At 38.4% G+C, this 20,577-nt stretch overlaps 1 protein-coding gene across 2 annotated transcripts in view; it reads right to left on the minus strand.

Annotated features, from left to right (window-relative positions):
- The window catches only part of LOC117396902 (collagen alpha-1(V) chain-like), a 129,662-nt gene that overhangs the window by 86,396 nt on the left and 22,689 nt on the right, over nt 1-20,577 (minus strand). For both annotated transcript variants that reach the window (XM_033995213.3, XM_033995212.3), the window contains exon 2: nt 13,719-13,886. In XM_033995213.3, coding sequence (XP_033851104.2) covers nt 13,719-13,886 — 168 coding nt within the window. The remainder of the gene's footprint in view (nt 1-13,718; nt 13,887-20,577) is intronic.

The following is a 20,577-nucleotide window of genomic DNA, read 5'->3' on the forward strand; positions in this document are numbered from 1 at the left end:
TACTCCTGTCAAGTTAGAATGACCCTTTGACCTCTGAGGATTCCTTTCAGGTAGAATGGCCCCTGAAGTATACACTAATTCATTCACGCAACATCACTTTGACTCCAAGGCTGACAAAGTCCTCCAGAGAAAATCCTGGAAATCTGCACATAAAAAGTCTCTTTCCGGCCCCAGAGGAATAGTCTGTGGAATGCTAAGTCATTTAAAACACTTGTGACCACATACTTCCAGAATCCCCCTAGTCAAGAAGTAAAATCTACAGCACTAAATGCCATGATTAACATTAAAACAATAAATTCTGCCACCCTTGACTGAGAATGTTATGATGATTAGACAGACTACACTTAAACATTAAAGTTAAAGAAGATTACAACACAACAGAGTTCTACTTAATGCTTTAACATTATACACATTGGCTCAGCACATGCTACGATATCATCCTCCTTATATCAAAAAAGAGTTAATACTTCCAACACTGCCACATGTTATGCGTTACTTGCTTGCTAAGGAAATGCACTGAGCTCAGCAAACTGAATCTTGCCAAAAGTTAATTAATTAAATAGGCCACGTTCCAAAATTAAATATTTCCATATTGCTATTACAATATTGCATAAACATGGCACTGTATATGTATACTATTAATTTTTATGACTAACTCATAGCAATCAAACATGAAACAGACTATAGGGCAGTTTCCATAGAAACCACAACTGTCCCTCAACAGAAAGCCAGGGTTGTGAGCCAAAGAATAAAGGCCTGTCTGAAATCTGCAAAAGATTTAAAACACATCCAGCTGCCAGTACGGATAGGTCCTTCGCCAGACAGTGGTTTCTCAAAAGAATGCAGTTTCTTTGTACACATTCTTTCCACAGCATGGGCAGAACGTTTGATGATTCACCCATTCATGATCAGAAATCTTTATCTCACACAAGCCCTAGGATCCAAGCACTCTGTTATCATCCAACACTCTAAGGAAGTCTTGTGTCAGGCACTGAACAGAAAGCCTTGTAAGGACGGTTAAGAAAACGTGTTCCCCCGAGGTAGGCAAATAACTGAGAACCTTATAAGGTAAGCATACTGCATGGCATTAAAGTACAAGGTTGAGGGGTGAGGCTGTGAAATCCAACCTTTGGGACTGGATACCAATGACATATTCTAGAAGTCATTATTACAGTCCTATGTATTGTAGCTAGTGATACAAAAAAAAAAACATAGTAAAAATAAATCGTATTCAGATCCCTGACTAATCTTGGAATCAGCTTTGACAGGATCACGTTTGTGAAAGTGCATTTTAATTAAAAAGGATGCATCCCGAAGGCGTTTTTTGGCACCAAACGTTCACATGTGAGTTTCATAGAGCATAACAAATTGATCCATGCTTGAGCTTTAAGGCGATGTGGGGAAGCAGTTTCATTTGGACTGGCTGTTCCCCCTCCCTCACCCCACCCCCCTCACATGCCTTCCCTGTGGCTACAAGACAAAGTCAGGAGAAAAATAAAATATCGTCTTCTGAAAAAGTACACTGATCCCCTGAGGGTTCATCCAGGTTGTTAAAGCAATTTGGATAGACATAGTGCTTGCCCTAAGAATATTTAGACATATACATATACTGTACTAACAGAGATATATAATGTAACATTATTCAGAAAGTTACGCTACATTAAAATCCAGGATATTATATAGTCCATATCAAATGCACCTAGGACAGGGGTCTGCAACCTTTTTGTGCAAGACAGCCAAACTGAATGGAAATGTAGAGCACGTGGTCTGTAAAGAGTCAATCATAAACACACAATGTATGTACTTTACAGTGCTCTTCTTTAATGTGACTTCTGCTGCTGCATCGTTTTGCTCTTTAGCTTAGCTTTCTTCTGTTAATCTTGAACACAAGTTTTTTTTTATGTGATTCAAGTGGGAGAATGTCTGTTTGCACATATAGGTGGAGCCAAACATCGATAAGAGAGCAAAACTGGCATTCTGCATTGTGCCGTGTGTAAGTGGAAGTTCATTCCAAGTTTGCAGAATGAGGTTATCTTCACCCTCCAATTTCTTCAAATCAGTCTATTAGTTTTGCTAGTTGTGCATGTTTCCGAGCAAGGCTTTCCAGATTTGAATTTAGAGTGCAAAACTTTTCAACTCAAATGTCTGACTCCTTGAAGTTGGCAACTTCCAGCTCCAAATCTCCAATCGAGATGCCTGGTGTCAAGTCCAGTGCTTCCACACAAGTTTCATGGGGACGACTCATAAACTTCAACAAAGTGCTGTGTCTGCGAAAGTCCACAAAATGCAGATCAGATGTAAACGGCTGCAGATCTAGATTGTTGCTAGGATCCTCTACCATGCATGAATCTCAAAACATTTGTAACATCTCAAGGGAAGTTTGCAGGCAATGTTCCTGCGTGGAGTAGGGGTACAGGCAGGCTTGAATGCGTTTAAGTTCAACACTAACCCTAAATAAAATGTTGTTCCTGTTATTAAGCAGTAGTATAATCGGAAGCAGTGGTATTTAAAAATAACAGAAGCCAGTTTTCACTTCAGTAAAGTAGGCTACAATATTTGTTTTCATTAAAAACCTGTTGTTTATTGAAATTAATGTTCAGCTTTCATATTGAAGCTTGATGTGTGCTACATGTTCAATCGCAGTCCTTCTTTCGCAGCCAGTGTCATCTTTATGGCACATAAATGGTAAAGTAATTAAATGTCCCTGGCAGGGGACTGTCTCTGTTTAGCGCACGCAAGAACTTGCAGAATGGATAAAACCGTGTTGAGAATTGTAAGAAAACGCATTTGAGAGCAAAACATTTCATGACATTTTTTCTTTCTTTCATAGCTGAAGAGGTGCTGGGGCTGTGCCTCGTCAAGAACAAAATTGCGTCTTCATTTTGCAAAAAGTTGTGATACCTCGAGAGAGAGGTGCGGTTGATTTCCTGTGTTAATTCATGTTAATTTATTAATCTCAGCAGCGCTGCGATAAGAGCAGTTTCTCCGCAACTCTTAGATTTCACTCATTTGCGATTTTACGCAAAACATTCGCAACGCAAGCAGAGTTGCGAGAAAGATTTGCCCCATAGTTTTATTTTTACAGGGTATTGTCTAGAATGCAGGGTATTGCCTAGAGCTACTGATCTTTTAGGTATCCCAAAAAAATCAGGTTAAAATAACATAACTGAATTATTCTTGGGTAAAGGCGTCTGCTAAATAAACAAATAACAATTCAAGTTACTCCCTCAAAAATGTTTACTGCAAGGTAGCAGCAAAGTTCAGTGCACATAGGGTACTGAGGGAAAGCGTAGGACAGTGGAGATTAATCTGGGCAATTGAATTGTGGTAATGGCCGAGATGTAAGCACTTAAAGAGATTGAAGAGATGGTGAGAAAATCCTTCCCACAGCCAGGGCTTTTTCACAGAGTTCCTTCGACCCTGGCTCTTAGTAAAAGCCTTTCACAGGCCTCGTCTTCCAGACTCAGTTCAACAGTGGTTGAAAGTGCTAATCTCTTCTTATTATGCCTCTCAGTTTTTTCTTCCCCCATCGTTTTGTTTGTTTTCCACCGTTTTGACTGGCCTCCAGATCCTAACACCGGATTCAGTTCTATTCACAGTCTTGTTCCAAGACCCCCATTAGTGCAGCCTCTTGTTACTGGAATGAAATGGCCTTTTCATAGTGGAGCATCTGACTCCCCTTACACCCTCTTACTCAAATTACTGAGGATTTATTCCACCAGCGGCTTGCGTCTTCACACGAATAGCATCCCCCATGAATCCCAGGCATTACCCCTATGCATGCAGTTCATCTCTACAGCTTTTCTACAAAGGGTCTCAGCAGAACTACCCACTGAGAATCCCGGGTGTTTTTAACTGGCAGTACCTGTGCATTGGTACAATGGGATACTGTAGGCCTGCATTTGCTGTGTCTGCATTTCCGGAAGTACGGCCATCCTGCAGTTCATTTTAGTTTTAGGCTGAGACAATACACAACATTTCAACCCAGAGGCAACTATGCTGAAAGCATCCACTTTTTCGTCATACCAACACATCCCCACTTTGCTTCTCAGCACAGTCTCCCCACCTACAGCAGACCACCCTGTAGACGACTATTTAAAAAAAAGCCAATAAAAACCATGTCAATACTGAACTGTGTGTTGAACCCATATGCTTAAAGTTTTCCCCTTTCATATGTTTTAACAACTTTATTTTTTAGTTAATGGCAAAGAACGCTCCTGCAAATTGCCATGGTGAGTCAAAACAAAACTATGAAAGCTTGCAATGTATACTTAACCCCCCCTCGAGCATTAAACAGGCAAAACCACATACAAAGAAGTTCAGAGCTCCTGACCGCACGAGGATCGCTCTTTGCAGGGGCTTCTGGTAAACTCAAAAGGGGATGCCAATTCTAAAATAAAAGATCACCATTTCAGGAATTTTTAATGAGGGGAAAAAACCAGCTCAGCAAATTCGGGATGGCTTGCAGGTTTGACACAGGCCAGAAACCAATGGTACTTTTTTATTCATAAAAACAGCTGAATCACTTATGGGAAAGTATGCTGCTCAGATTACAAGTTTGCTTGTGTGTAAAGGACTCTGATTAGGCCACATGAATGTTCTATATCATTTTTTGTGGTGAACAGTTAAGAGAATGGAATTTTTAAACTGTGATGTACAAACAATGTATACAAAAGATGTATTTTTTTATTTGATTTTGCCTTCCTCTATTATCAGAACATGAATGGGTTTTTCTTTCATAAAGTTCGGAAGCATATTTCTTCAGGAACCTTGGGTGAAAATATATATTAGACGGGCAGGTGTTTCCAACGGAAGAAAATAAATAAATACAAATAAAAAGAGCAGGATCCCCTATTTTGCTTTATTATGCTTTATAACACCGTGTAACAATTTTTTTATTTTATTTTTTTTTCCTGGGTATTAAGTGTTATTTCCTAATTGCTTATGCCTCAAAAGTATAGAAAATGGCTATTATTCCCCACAAACTTTGCTTTTGTGACCAGGACAGTGATATTTTGAAATGTACCTATTTTCCAGAACATTCCAAATAGATTCAGTGCTGAGTAAACTTGGAGTAACTTCTAGAACTTTCTAGAACTTTCCAGTAATATAAATAGTAGTATAAATACTGGGGCCTTAAGCCCACCAGTTCAGTTTAGTTCCAGCTGCCTAAGTGGATACATATCTGCATTTTTCTGAGATGGCATCAAGGTCATAGGAGACTTCAAAATGGTGGCATTCCTGATGGGTCTCCAAGGCGGTTTAACCAAGTTTCCCTGCTATCTTTGCCTTTGGGACAGCAGGGACACCAAGGCGCACTACCACAGGCGGGACTGGCCACAGCGGACCGAGTTCTCTGTGGGGAGGAACAACGTCAAGTGGGAGCCACTGGTGGACCCCTGGAAGGTGCTGATGCTACCACTGCACATCAAATTGGGCCTTATGAAACAATTTGTCAGAGCTCTAGATAAGGAGTCGGCAGCCTTTAAGTACCTTCAAGACTTCTTCCCTAAGCTGTCTGAGGCAAAGGTCAAAGCCGGTGTCTTCGTCGGACCACAGATAAAGAAGATCCTGGAGTGCAATGAATTCCCCAAGAAGCTCACTAGTAAGGAAAAAGCGGCTTGGAACAGCTTTGTCGCAGTGGTTCGGGGCTTCCTGGGCAATCACAAGGCCGAAAACTATGTGGAGCTGGTTGAGACTCTGGTGAAGAACTACGGCACAATGGGCTGTAGGATGTCCCTCAAAGTCCATATACTTGATGCTCATCTTGATAAATTCAAGGAGAACATGGGAGCATACTCGGAGGAGCAAGGCGAGCGCTTCCACCAGGATATACTGGACTTTGAACGCCTCTACCAAGGATAGTATAACGAGAACATGATGGGAGACTACATTTGGGGGCTGATTCATGAAAGTGATTTACAGTATAATCTCGAAAAACTACTCACTTCTAAATCTTTTGTAGTCATTTTTGTATTACTTTAGTATAAATACATGTTAATTTGGATTCATATGTTGTTTTTTTCTGACTTTATGTGAACGAAAAGACACAAATTTGCCCGTTTTCTCATTGGAAATAGGTAAATTTCAAAATATCACTGTCCTGGTCACAAAAGCAAAGTTTGTGGGGAATAATAGCCATTTTCTATACTTTTGAGGCATAAGCAATTAGAAAATAACACTTACTACCCAGGAACAAAAATTGTGTTACATATTGTAATTCTTTTTTTTTTGCTTCTATTGATGGATTTTAATCAGCAATTTGTTACTTCTAGAGAATTCCTCAAAGCACCCTGCAAATACCGTTGATGTCCTTCTGAAACAGTTAAGGGCAAATCAGTTGCCTTTTGCAGTTTCTAAAAGAGAAACGTTTCGATCACATCCCGTCTGTAAAGCATTAAACCATTGTTGCTGCATCCCTGTAGCCTCTCCACAGTTAAAATGACAATTTTTTCCAAATGGCTTCTTAATGGTGGAACCTCAGCCTATACATACTTCTGTTGTCTCATAGTTTTGACTGTCATTACACTGAAGTATATGACCCAGTCTAAATGTATTGTGGAACACTGTACTGTACGGTATGTGCTGACTAGCAACATTTTTTTTTGTTTTTGTTTGAACATGTACAGTATTTGGTTCTCTGAAATAATATATTGTACTATATTCTACCTCACAAGATTAATGTGAAATACATTGAACAAAAATGTTTTATACAAATGTTCAATCAAACCTAGTAGACGGAACTACAGTCTTTTATTAATGTCGCTATTTAATATTATACTAACCTTAGTTTTATGTTTTGATTTAAAATCATACTGTTGCCTGGTTACCAGCTTGCATTAGGTTTAAAAACATATTCTAAATGTGTTTTACTGGACAGTGCAGATGAATACAGCATACAGTCCTTTAATATGCAATACAAATATACATTTTAAGAACACTGAATTAAAACCATATGGCAGGAATATGTTACTGCCTGGAATGCTGTGTTCTATCAGATTTATGTCACTCGTGCCACACTGTAAGTCTCTGGAAGATATACGGTCACTCTTCACCATTCGTGGCATAAAACATGTACAACACAAGATTCCAGATTCCAAAATGGAATGCCAACTTCACGACGGTAGTAATTACTGAAAACGAACATAATCTAATAGAAGTTTTCCTCCAAAGTGAAATGCTTCACAAGTCCCTTCATCATATATGCAAAGTGTAAATCTACTTGAACCAGATAGGTTGTGAAAGGAAAGCCAAGCTCCAGCCACGTCCTGGGGTGACCCACACTCAGCAGATTTCACATGGTTTGACCGATTGGGATGCCAAGTTTCATTTGCTATGCTTCACACTTCAGCTACCACAAGCTAGCTAAAGCTAGGATAAAGCATTCCATATGTGCGTCTGGGACATCATCTGAGAATGTGCGGGTCACTTTGCAGTGTCATCTCTTTTCAGAGTCACGTGACACACATTTGCTATAGGAAAAAAAAAAAGGTTGAGACTGTTTTATGAGGGGAATTGCACAGTATTTAAATTGATTTAAACAATGGCTTTTGCTTGTCTTCCACGATTGTTTTAACATGTTAAGAAGGGTATATTCTCAGGTATGCACACATATGCACACACACACACACACACACGCGTACACACACACACATTTACTGTTAATTATATACATTGAGCTAGAGAGCAAGTGTGTTAAATAAAACACAGCTGTTTTGACTAAGTCTTCTCCAGTTTCCAGAACTGTAAACTAAAGACAGAAGCTCATTAAAACAAGCTGCATTTAACAAATTCATGTAAGCATCTTATGGGCTATTCTGATTAACCTTTCAGTCTTTTAAAAGGGTAGATTAATATTTGCAAGCATCACAGTTTAAATTGCTTCATAAATCAATTCGCCAAGAAATCAGTATTTACTACTTTTCATCGTATCATCAAGCAGATTATCAAAATACATAAAGTTGTTTTGTTATACTAAAACTTTGTTAAAAAATTATAGAAAAGTTGTATGCCTCCAATGTGGAGTCTGCATGGCTTTCATCCATATACAGCATACACACGGGATGCTTTTATTAAAAAAGAATACAATGTATAGCTACAATAATATTGCTTTATCCACCTGGTCATGTGACACATAGATGAATAACTAAGCGGATTGTAAACAAATATAGTAAATGTAATCTCTTCACGTATCCCTCCTATTGTACTGTATACATTCAGAGTTGTCATTTGTTTGGCAAATATATTATTATTATTATGTATTTCTTAGCAGACGCCCTTATCCAGGGCGACTATATTAGCTCACCTCTTTAGGAGAGTACACGGCTTAGATCTGGCATCTTTCCTTTTTTGTTTGGATTCTGAGGAACTGACTTCTCAGAACTCAATGGTATGTCTAAACAAGCTTTCATAAAAGGATTAGGCTATTTTAACTTTCCTGCAGCACGCCCAATATTTTAAAACGTCTAAGAATTCTGAAAACCCAAACGTTCTTCTAATAGTTGCTGGCCCCTGTATTTGTCAATGTCTTCAGAGTATCAACTGGGCTTAAAATATGGGTCAAATCATAGGCCTATTAGCTGGCTCGTTTTATTCAAGTATTAGGGACCGACTGCACTGAAGACTGAAATCCCTTGAACACTGCTCTCGTAAGATTCCCTTTATCCCAGCCCTTTTACAGCAGTCTGACTGCAGTTTATTGCTGAACAATGTAGACAGGCAGCAAATTAACTTCTAAAACCTGGCAGCCACAGTTAACACTACTTTAAAGTGTCCTTTACTCCACTGTAATTATACTTTTACATTGTATGTTACATAGCAACTACATTGTAAAATCTCTACTTTTTATGTAATTACAGTGTGATTATCATGACGGCGTCATGAGGCTAGTTAAGATCCTTAGGCCTGGCCTGATGTGGAAAATATACAAAGTAGGCACAGGTGTTAATGCAGGCTCTTTGTCTAATTTAGTAGTAGAAATACCAACTGGCTAGAATTATGACTGATACAATGTAGGGAGAACACAGGAAGTTTAGCTGGGCTACCTGCCCTGAAGAAGGGATCTGAAGCCTTTCACCCTAACTGAATGAACAAAGTGGAGTTTTCAGTTACAGAAGACAGAAGCAGGAAGGAACCTGCTTGCTTTCAAACTAACAGTTTTTTTAAGAACCTGCACACACACTGAACTTTTTATAACAAAACAGGGGCCTATATGTTTTCAACTAACAGCTTTTCTGAGAATAACAAATTGAACTGTCTGTGAACTGCTAAACTAAGTTTGTGCTTAGCGATTACCATCTAAACGAACTATCCGTTAACTGAAAAAACATGACGATTGCTTGCAAATGCAGTATCAATTGCGGTCTGGTAATGTGTTTCTGAAGAATTACCACAAAATGTATTTTGCTAATAGGTGTTAGTACAGGATCTGGTCAGGATGTTTAACTAAGATGCTAGCTTGCTGAAATTAATTATTATTCTAATTTAAAATGTTGAAAAAGCATATTATTCATACATAACCAAGCTAATGCATTATATTTATTTTTACTTAATGCAGTATATGCATTTTTACTTAAACGCATTATAAGCGTCTGTTTTTATTATTGCCTAGTAAGCGTATTAGTTTCCAAACACATTATAACCACATAAGCAGGAGAGGATACAAGTGACATCAATAGGGATGAGTGGGCAGCTAAAAAAAGACATCAATATTGAAGTCAAGCTATACCAAAAAGATTCACATTTTAGATGGGTGGACAAGATTGTTTTGTATGCCTGAACAACATGGTACTGAATTGTATAAAGCTTTTTTTTAGAATGGAGTTCTTAAAGATAGGATTATTGTTTTAAACTTATCATTTTTAAATCGAGGGCCCAAACTCTTGATGAACATAATCTCTGAAAGGGGCTACTTTTCTTTTTCTTCCAAAAGCTTAAAAATAGGATGACATTCTTGAAAGATAGAACTATGTTGTAAACAAATAAAACAAATTTAATTGAGAATGTGTTCTGAACAAAAGCGGTGTAGATTCTTAATAAATATAGTTTCTCCGAAGGAAGCTGGTATCCTAAGTTCAAGTGTCGTGTTTATTTTCTGTGCCTCTGTGGCAAAGTGCCCCGCCCCTGTGTGCATTTGTGTGATCTGTGTTGTATGTTGGATGTTGCGTGTGTTAATGTCGGTGTATAGATTGGTACACGGGATATAAACGGGTCTGTGTTTCACGTGTATTTAAAAAGTGTAGATTTGTATTTAGGCACGAGGAGAGCACAAATCACTTCACGTGCTGGTTAAATGTAATATGTGAGCACGGGGTTGCACAGAATTAATTCACGTGCTGGGATTCAAGTGAATAATTAATTAGTAATTGAATCCCAGCACAATAGTATATATAGACGCACATTTCTTGCACTCAGGGTTGGTGTTCGGTGAGTGGAGAACGGGAGAGAGAGAAGGAGAAAATAAAACAAAGTAAGAACGTAAATTAGAAGTGTTTTCACTCACCGTGTTTGTTCGTCTGTCTGTTTAAGTGTAGTACGTTTTGTTTGTCTTTTTGGTTTTGGCTCGAGTGCCGTGTCCTGTTTTTGTGCTGTTTTCAACCCTTTTATTTGTTAATAAACGCTGAGTGCAGCCATTGCACTCAGCTCATCACAACCACTGTCTGTGTTTGGATTCCTTTCTGGTCTGACGCCACCCACTCTGGCCGTCTTTGTGACAGCCTCATAGAAGGTTTAGTGGATAGTGTTCGTCCCGAGCTTTATCTTTATGAGACTCAACGGTGAAATTATTACATATTATTATTAGATGCAGCTGCCATTGCTGTAAGACAAGGGCACTTAACAAAAGATCATTGCAATGAATTAATATACTTTTTCACACGTATACATTCCGTTGCAAGAATAAGAGGTTTGAGTTCCAAAGGCATCCATCATAGGATAACGGCTTCTCTGCTCAAAACCTGCTGTTCTGGGACTGCCATGAATTGCAGATTCAGTTTAATTAGATTCCCTCCTTTTTGTTTTGGGAACAGAAGAAGAGGTTCTTCCATCCCATGTATTAATGCAGCCTGGCCACATCAGTTTTGAGTCGGGGGTATACGCTCAGATTGAGGGTGTGCTAGGCTCTGCATTACCGTGCAGCTGCATACATGATCTTTATGTCAGATGATTTATAGTTTGACAGGAAACAGCTCCTAAGGGCTGGCAAGAGAATGAAAACATCTGGAAAGATCTTTCACGGTAACCCTTTCACTATCGACATTGAAGTCAGGAGACGCTAGCCACGTCAGCTCACTTGTTTTTAGTTTGGAGTTTAACAATTCTTAATTCAGAACAAATTTACTGCTATTAAAATCAGAAACAGACAGTATTTTAATGTACATTGAATCAGAAACACAGAGCACAGTAATAAAGAGAATAACTTTATTTATGACAGATGTTATAGTGTACAGCAGCCCTGTTACAGAGGGGTCCACCATAAGAAATAAAATAATGTGGAATGACCCAGAAACTTGAGATTGTACAGTAGCAGTAAAGCCCATGAACCACAAGGCAACTTTCAAGCAATCAGTTACAGGGGACTCTTTCCAGCAATTCTACCCTTTTGTTGAGTTTATTAAAAAGTTGCTTCAACAGTTGTGTTAAAAGGCTTTTACAACAGGTACAGTGAAGGATGGGAGTGAAGATAATGTTGTAAAATCAAGAACTCTGAAGTAATTTAGAGCAACATTTAGTGATTATCTTACATCTGTAACCTTTAAAAAACATACAAATCATAACACCCAAGTAAAACTAAGGAAACGCATTTGTCAAGCGGACACACATTTCAGCAAAAGTGATAAAGTACTGTCTCTCATGTCACATCAAAGACAGTATTAGAGCAGAGAAGAAGAAGAGTGAGAGAGAGAGCATTGTATATTGAAGCAACACATGTTTTAAGCAATGGTGGAGTCAATGCATTATAGACCGTGTTAGAACAGAAAGCTGTGCAATGCAGTTCTAGATTGTATACACAGCAGTGTTCTGCGTCAGTGGAAACATCAAGCCTATATAAACAGCATTTAATCACACATTTTAACCTGAGGGGACGGTAATGATGTAATTCTGAATACGGAAATCAGTTTATGTAACTGGGAGGTAAAAACTGATTTTAATAATAGTACTGTGGTTGGTCCTTTTCCAGAAGTTTTTTTTTTTTTTTTTTTTTTTTTTTTAACAGATTCATTTAAAAGTTGTCAAGCTACTATCCCTAGTGTTGACAAATGTATGTATGCATGTGATATGTTGTCTTGGTGCGATGTTACAACAAGATCTAGCATTTAATTACTTTTTCGTATTTAACGCTACAGAGTGAATGGCTTTTTTGGGGGGGAACTTGTTCTTGTATCTAATCATATCCAACAGCAGAATGACCGGACAAATCAATAAGCAGATGTGTGATTTCCTGAATTCAGCTGTTTAGTTGAGGCTGAAACATACTTTCTTTTCATAACATTGTGCTTGTTCTATAAACCGAATTCCCCATAGAGTGGTGTTTATTTCGCTGACATGTATGAAGATGGCAACCCACTTGCGTATTCAGTCATCCTCTTTTGTTGAAAACCAGACACTGAAAGTACTGTAGAAGAATTTCACTGAATGAGATTGACAAGCAATCTAGCTCAGGCACAGCTGCATAAAAGAGGCGAAACTTAAAAAGTAAGAACGGAAAATATATAAACAATTGCTACTCGTGCTGGATTAGGACCAGATTGTGTGCTTCTTTGTCTCTGTTCATTGTTTGTTTTGGCCAACGTGCCTTTTTGTTTTGTGTAAAGTGTTTTGTTTTGTTTAAACGTTTTATTTATTATTAATAAAACAAATACAAGCACGTTTGCGACTCAGCCCATAGTACCTTGCCTGTGTGTGGTTACTTCCTGGTATGTGACATCACCACTCGACCATCCTGTCCACAAGCCCACACGCTGGAAATGTACCTAATCTCCACAGATTAGTTTAGTTTGTAATCCTCATTCCACGCCCTCTTAGTGTTCCTGTGTGCTTGCTAAATAACAGAATCAGTATTTACTTTTTACGCAATTTCACTTTGTATTTTACAGCTCCCACCAGTGTTTGTTTCCCAGGCATGCAAGGCTCCAATCATTTAGGGAACGTACTGTAGTCAATAAAATGTAAAAGGGTTCCTTCAGAGATGGAGGTCTGTTCTTCCTACCCCTGGAGAGACACCAGTGCAAGTTGGTAAAACCTGACAGCTCCCACGCTTCATAGACAGGAGGACCAAAACCTAGTTTCCATTCATTTCAAGCAGAAACAGTAGTTGTGGCTCCCCCACAATCATCCTTGTGTTACGTGCTTTATATGCACTGTATATTTGCTATTTGAAATGGTTTCATTTAAAAGTGACAGGCAGCATTTTAATTTAATTCTGATTGTTATTATTTTATACAGTTATTTCTGATGCCACCTAACTTGAGCTATTACTGGAGGTGAAAACCTCTGCAATTAATTTGGATGGTAATATTTAGGAGGTCATATGTAAACAGAACTCACAGTATTTTAGTGTGTGGGTGTTTTTTGTGTATGCAAACCTTGTTTTCTCTCACCAAAAAAAACAATTTCTAGATAATTCTTAAAGGAAACAGTAGAGTATACCTGCCCATACAGCAGTAGCCCCATGTGGTATGTGCTTTGAATATTTGAATATTTGAATAAGTTTCTCTTACCAGGATATAACTGCTTCGTGGGGGCACTTAGCTGGGCTTCCTTTGTTACTCTATAAGCGACATCTGGCCCACTTGAAGATTTTCTGTGTGGACAAAGGCCTGTTGTTTTTGTTACACCTTCAGGTAAATTGTGAAAATCTAATATCTTCAAGAGATCTGCAGGGCCCGCTGTGAAAACACAAAATAAGAGAGACAATGTTAAATAAATCAATAATAATAACAACAGCATGTCATTAAATACTATTGTTTTTTTAGGCAGCTTTCCTTTTGATCTATAAAGACAGAAGTTCAGAACTATACTTCAATTCACTTTTCTACTCAGCTTTGAATGTCAAAACAGCCACTCATATTCTCTTCAGCATAATTTTCTAATGGACTTATCCAGCATCCAGACACGTGGTCAGGCTACCACAGACAGGGAACTCTTAACCTCCAGATCAAAAGGTGTCTGCTTTTAACACTGAACTACTTGTTTGCATTAAAACTCACAGACCAACTAAATCTTCCTCTTTGACAGGCAGACTCCTTAATTTGCCTTTTTTTCTCCTTCATTAAAATGAAATATTTCCTGAATTTGTCTGTGTTAGTAGCAGTCCTGTCTCATATAATTATAATGTTCGGTAAAATATGAGTCCATCATATAATGACAACAGAATTGCATAATCCTAATACCCAGTGCACACTCATTCATATTCAGCGTGTCAAAGACTAATTTTGACCACAATCAACGCCGATAACGTTTTTTCCCCCTCTTCTTACCACAAGAAATGCACCCTCTAGTGGGTACTCAGAGATACTACAACAAAAAGACTGCAGAACCAGTCTCCCAGTAGGGCCACCGTATTACGGTGAATGAGAATTAAAGAAAATAATAAGTAATCAAAAAAAAAAACTTGCAATACAGAATAGATGCAACTTTTTTTTTTTTGTAATAGAATGACGCATATTTTCTATTTTTTCAAACACTCATTGTCAAACTAACTGCAGAATCAATAGATATTGAGTGAATGTATCCAATGACTTACCCGGACTGATTTCTAACATCTGGACTGTATAATGACTGTAGCAATGTACCCTTTGATTCTAGGAACTGAAAATACTCTAGAGAGCAAAGAAATCCATGCCCAGGACCAGACCAGTTTCTGTATTGAACACAGAGGGCTATACACATTTTGTGTATTTACTGAATTAACGAATCTCTGCAACAGCAGCTGAAAATACTGCTGGAAACAGTATACAATCAGCGATATAGTAATCTCTTGGCTCTGGATACGAGTTAAATGAATAACAGATGCATGCTTGAGAAGTCGTAAATGGTAAAAACACCCTTCTATTCTACCAGAATTTTTTAAGAACAATAACCAAAATCCCAAAATATAAACCTATTAACAGTACTATGAATATGCAAAATAGGTAGTTAAAAAATAGGTAAAACTATGAAATAATAATTCTGACTAACTCCTGAATTTCCTTCAGAACACTGTGGTTATGCCATATTGGAAAGTTCAATAAAGTTATACTTTACCCTAAAGCCTGTAAATGATGTTATTTACTTTATTTACAGCTGCACTGATATGAATTCAGAATATGTACTAGTTCAAAATGAGCTGAAAATATGAGATAGCAGCAAATACGGTAAGTAGTAAAATGGCTACCACTTTCAAAAGGCAATTTTTTTTTTGTTGTGAGACAGACAGGCAAGCATTTCTGCACATGAACTACCAAAAACAGTAACAGCATAAATAGGGATCCTGAACAGCAAATTATCAGCTCTAGCTATTGTACCTGATCCCCTTGGGCTAAGCCATTAATGCTTTAATTCTGCTTCAACTGAAACCAGGCCTCTGCAGGTCTGACAAGCAGGGATAATACCAGTAATTAACCCTTCCTTTCAAAGGCCAAGCAACTCCAGTGTATTAAATCGGGCAGCAGTGTGGAGTAGTGGTTAGGGCTCTGGACTCTTGACCGGAGGGTTGTGGGTTCAATCCCCAGTAGGGGACACTGCTGTTGTACCCTTGAGCAAGGTACTTTACCTAGATTGCTCCAGTAAAACCCAACTGTATAAATGGGTAATTGTATGTAAAAATAATGTGTAATGTATAATGTGATATATTGTAACAATTGTAAGTCGCCCTGGATAAGGGCGTCTGCTAAGAAATAAATAATAATAATAATAATAATAAATGCTTATACAGTACAGGCAATAATTTCTCTTGGCAACTACACCATCAATAATCAGCTTTGACTTTCTCACAATTGAAGATGCATGCAAACTGTGGTTCTGCATTCAATCGCAATTAAGCATGGCTAAGTTCAATATGTTAATCTGCAGTAAAATGCATTGCACTTGGTATCCCTATAGTGCACTAAATTAAGTACTGAATACAGCACACCAGCCCTCCCTTTTTTTAAGTGCTCTTGCCACTCTGATTAACTCAACAGAAATCCTCATGATACCACCTACAGCAGCAGCTGCAGGAAGCTGTGCAGCTCAGGGAAATTAAAAATGTAATCAGATGAAAATAATGGGATCATTTTCTCTGCATGTTTATTAGTCTTATATTTATCTATACTTTATATCACTGTAACAACCTTCTTTAACTAAAACCTGTATGAGGTCCAACCTCCTTTACTGAAGTGGAACTGCACAGACCTGGCTTTACTTGTTAACTGTGCAGAGATTCAACATGAACCCATAAGTACTTATCCATCATCCATTCAATGCTTTTAATTTGCAGTTGAATCTTCTCATTATATAGCAGCTGATACTAAAAAATCCAATCCAAAGGATAAAATAACAATTACTGTACACAAGGCAGTGTTCTGGAAAAAACAAATCACCAGCCAGCATCGTTTTAAACATCATCACATTTTACACAGGCCACATCAAACAGCGGCACTGGTTAGACTTCCCTTTGCTCCATGCAATACTCTCTTGCGTAGCTTCCCAGCTATTTCTTCAGGGTGCCTGCCAGCTCGCCTGTGAATCCAATCTCGCTGCTGCTGAACTATATAACTACCTTGTTTACTTCAAAATGAATTTACATTTTTTTCCACTTGTTTGAGTTTAATATGAGAAGCGTATTAAGTTCTAAAAGCCTGCAAATAAATACTGTACTACATATATACAACATTATCAAAGTCAACAGTGCTGTGAAGAATAATTCCAGTAACTTTTCAAACAAAGTCACCCACAATTACTGCACTGCGGATCAGAACTGGTGTAAATATCAAAGCAACCGTCCTTTCCATTTGGCAGTGTAATAATTAACACTGTGCAATACATTAGACTGTATAAAGCCTCAGATAATGTGATCTCTGCATGCACTGCATCAGCTTCCACAAGTCAAAACATTTTGACTTTCATTATTACATTACAAAAATACTGGTGCATTTTTAACGTTGCAATTCTCCAGCGCCAAGCAACATTATAACATAAAATATGTATTTGGGCTTGAAAATATGTATTTGTTGCAATACAGCATATGCTTTTGCTTTCATTTCTGTGGTTAGAAACCTTTCACAGTGTTCAACAGGTACCAGAACACCAAAACGAATAGTCTAGCTTATCTATGATCTTGTCCATAAGTCCTTCCATAATCTTAATAAACAAGCCTAGATACAGCCTTTTCTCTTATTGCTGAGAAGGTTTTGTCCCTAAAGTGATACCAATTGGAGGAAGTGGGGGTGACTCCCATACATTCACTTTCCAGAGGAAAAAGCAAGAGGACCAATAATCCAGGTTTTACTGTACGTGTAGGTCAGAAGTCATTGTGTCACAAGAGTATGAAAAGTTGGCAGGTGAGAGGGGGGAGGTTTCTTGTGACACCTACAGTACAGTGGGCTCCCAGTGCCAGTCGAAGACAGGATAATAACAGTGTTGAGAACACCACACAAACTGCACGCCGCTGCCAGTAAGGGCCATCATTGTGGAGACACGGGACTCTCTCCAACAAGGCAAGAGCCAGTCACCTCAAAGCCACACTGTCTCACAAGAGAGGAGGCCAGCCAACGAACACACATACAGGAAGGCTTTATTTAAATTCCAGCAGTATTTACAGTATGTTGCAATAACGCAGACACAGGCGGCTCCAAAGAGAGCCTTGTGGAGGTGCCAAGTTCCCAGAAAGTGATGTCTGCATTAAATAAAATAAATAAATTATCATCACCTTGCCTTAACTTACAAATGTAGACTAATTCAATGTTCTTTTCAATCAGATGATGCTAGCTGTAGTACTGGTAGTGTGATATGTTTTTAAACGTGGGTGGTTGGCAGTCTCCATCTGTCAGTACACTCCCACGGCACCAGATGAGACAGATCACCGCTTTTACATATATATAAAAAAATATATTTTCATTAAACATTGTAAATACTCCTAATGTGTATTCATCCACACAATGATGTGCCTTCCACATCAATATTAACACAATGTATTATAATACAAGAAAAAACAATGGCAATTTTCAGAGCTTGGGAACATGGCAATAACAGTCTAAGCAGAAAGAGCAGACCAAAGCAGTAATCTAAAGATACAAAAGGCATCTTTCAAAAAGGAGTACAAACTAGCCATTAAGTGTGTAATTTTCTCCTCAAGAACTCTACAGCATAACTCAGCAACCTCCTTTCCAATCACTGTCTCTCTTATGAGTTACATTGTTATGTGATTCCCCCATTATTCCAGAAATCAGAAACCATGCAGAAAAAGCATGGGGCCAGCCAAAAACACCTCCTCATATGAAACCAATTATTTATAAGAACTAAGAATTTGAGAAAAGCCTAGCACAATAGTAACAGCAAGGTTTACATGAATGTATTAGCCTTTAGCTTTTAGCTTGTCACACCATTCCAACATAAAGTAGAAGCACTCAGCTTTTGATCACATCACTCAGCTTAACAAGCGCAGTAATGTTTAATTAATCACAAAGGAACTTAATTGTGCATTTAGACTCCACGGAGCCTGGCTTGCATGCTGAAACCCTGCAGAGTGACATGACAAGGTCAGGGTGAAAATGTGATCTAGGAGCGAAGGCATTGCATAAATAGTGTTGTGTACAGAACAGTCTTCCTCGCCCACGCCTAATGGAATTCTTGACTTTTTTGAGAATATTCATCTATGTATGGGATACAGCATGGGGTTCCCCTTACATAGTTAGCATGCCTTCAACCGCCTTTTGTTGGAGGGCTTCAAACTTCCTGGCCTACGAATTGACATGAAGTACTGCAGAGGCTACACTTGTATTACACTCAGGGCTGTGCTTTGTAGGCTGGCAGGGCTTGTAGTGACACACACCTAATGTCCATGTAAATTCCCAAGTTCCACTTTTAATGGTAACTTCCATGCTGACAGTATAGGGTGTTCAAGTCCTGGATTCTGCTGGTTTGAGCTCCCACTCATTTAGAGTAGTTTTTAGCCAATCCAGCTTCCAACGTAATTTGTCACACTTTATAGGGTGTTACTTATTAAGCTTTTTTTTCTGAATTACTGTATTTCTACGTACTGTATTACTGCATACTATAGTAAAGAATGCTATACAAAATCCATATTTAAACTGTCTTTCTACAGAAATACTGTAGCTCTGTCGAAGAACCTGTGTATACAAGAAAATGTGGTGCCTAGTGTCAAGCCTGACTCTACAGTACCTTGTTCTGTATCAGGTTTTCATTTAAAGCTGAAGCTGGGGCAGACATCTATAGAATGTGCAACAGCTGAATCGTGATATTTCTGTCTTTCATGAGAATGGACCACCCCGTGCACTACTGAGGAACGTCGGTCCCTTTCAACATACATCAGTTATTAGCAATCAGTATCTTAAAAAAGTCCAATGCATGTACATGGAAAAATGTAAGGGTGACACACAGGTGGACGGGCACCTTCATAAATCCCCGCATTCTCTTAATGTAAATAACGTCTGCTAAAGAATGTCCTTACTAGGTTTCATCAAATCTAGAAATACTAAAAGAAACGTAATAAATGCAACGAGAAACACTTAGACTAGAAGTCTTTCTCGATGTCCATGCTCTGCATACGTGCACACAGTACGCATCACTGCAGGGGTTAAGAGTCCAAGCTAATACTACCAAAAACAATCACTGTTAAGAAGGTTTAAAGCCTTGTACAAATATGCCGCAAGTAATGTAAGGAAGAAAGAGTTTATACTGGACATACAATGGTTGCAAGATTTATTTTTAATTTTTATTTATATATTTTTTTACCAATTAAACCAGCACATTAAACTAATTGAACACCAATAACTATATTATTAAATTCAATTTCACAATAATTCCAAATCTAAAACACAGGAGAAAATACCCACACCTGCCCTGTTCTCCCACGAATTACAAGAGCTTTACTATGTTGCTTTTATCAGATCAGTTTCAGGGGGGTCTGTTCCAGGTTTGTCTTTTACCATAAAAGGAAAGCTCCAAGGCTCCAAGATGTTTGGCTGTAGATCTATGAACAGCAGTTGCTGCTCCTGGGAGGTATTCAGTGATGCATACCTTTCATATGTAAACTAAACACCTGCAGGATAGCTTTGAGAAGAACTGCCTCCTACTCGCACAGCTGACTCCTGAATGCTCACAAACCCCATGTGAATCCATTCCGTGCACAAATGATTGATTGACTAATTGGTTGATTGGCAGGTTATGGCAGTGAGTGACTGGTTAAATGATTTCTCTTGATGACATTTATACAACACTAGTCTTGCTTTTTAAAATGACTTAACCTTTCACTCTGAGGAGAAAGCGTGTGAATGACTGTCATGTGAGGACCAAAGTCAGGTGACCTTGTTCTGTTCCCCTGGTTTTAAGTGCTATTGCATTTCTCAACAGTCCTGGGTTATTGGGAAATAAGGGAAT

This window comes from Acipenser ruthenus, chromosome 31 (assembly GCF_902713425.1).
Source record: "Acipenser ruthenus chromosome 31, fAciRut3.2 maternal haplotype, whole genome shotgun sequence".
NCBI classification, from domain to species: domain Eukaryota; kingdom Metazoa; phylum Chordata; class Actinopteri; order Acipenseriformes; family Acipenseridae; genus Acipenser; species Acipenser ruthenus.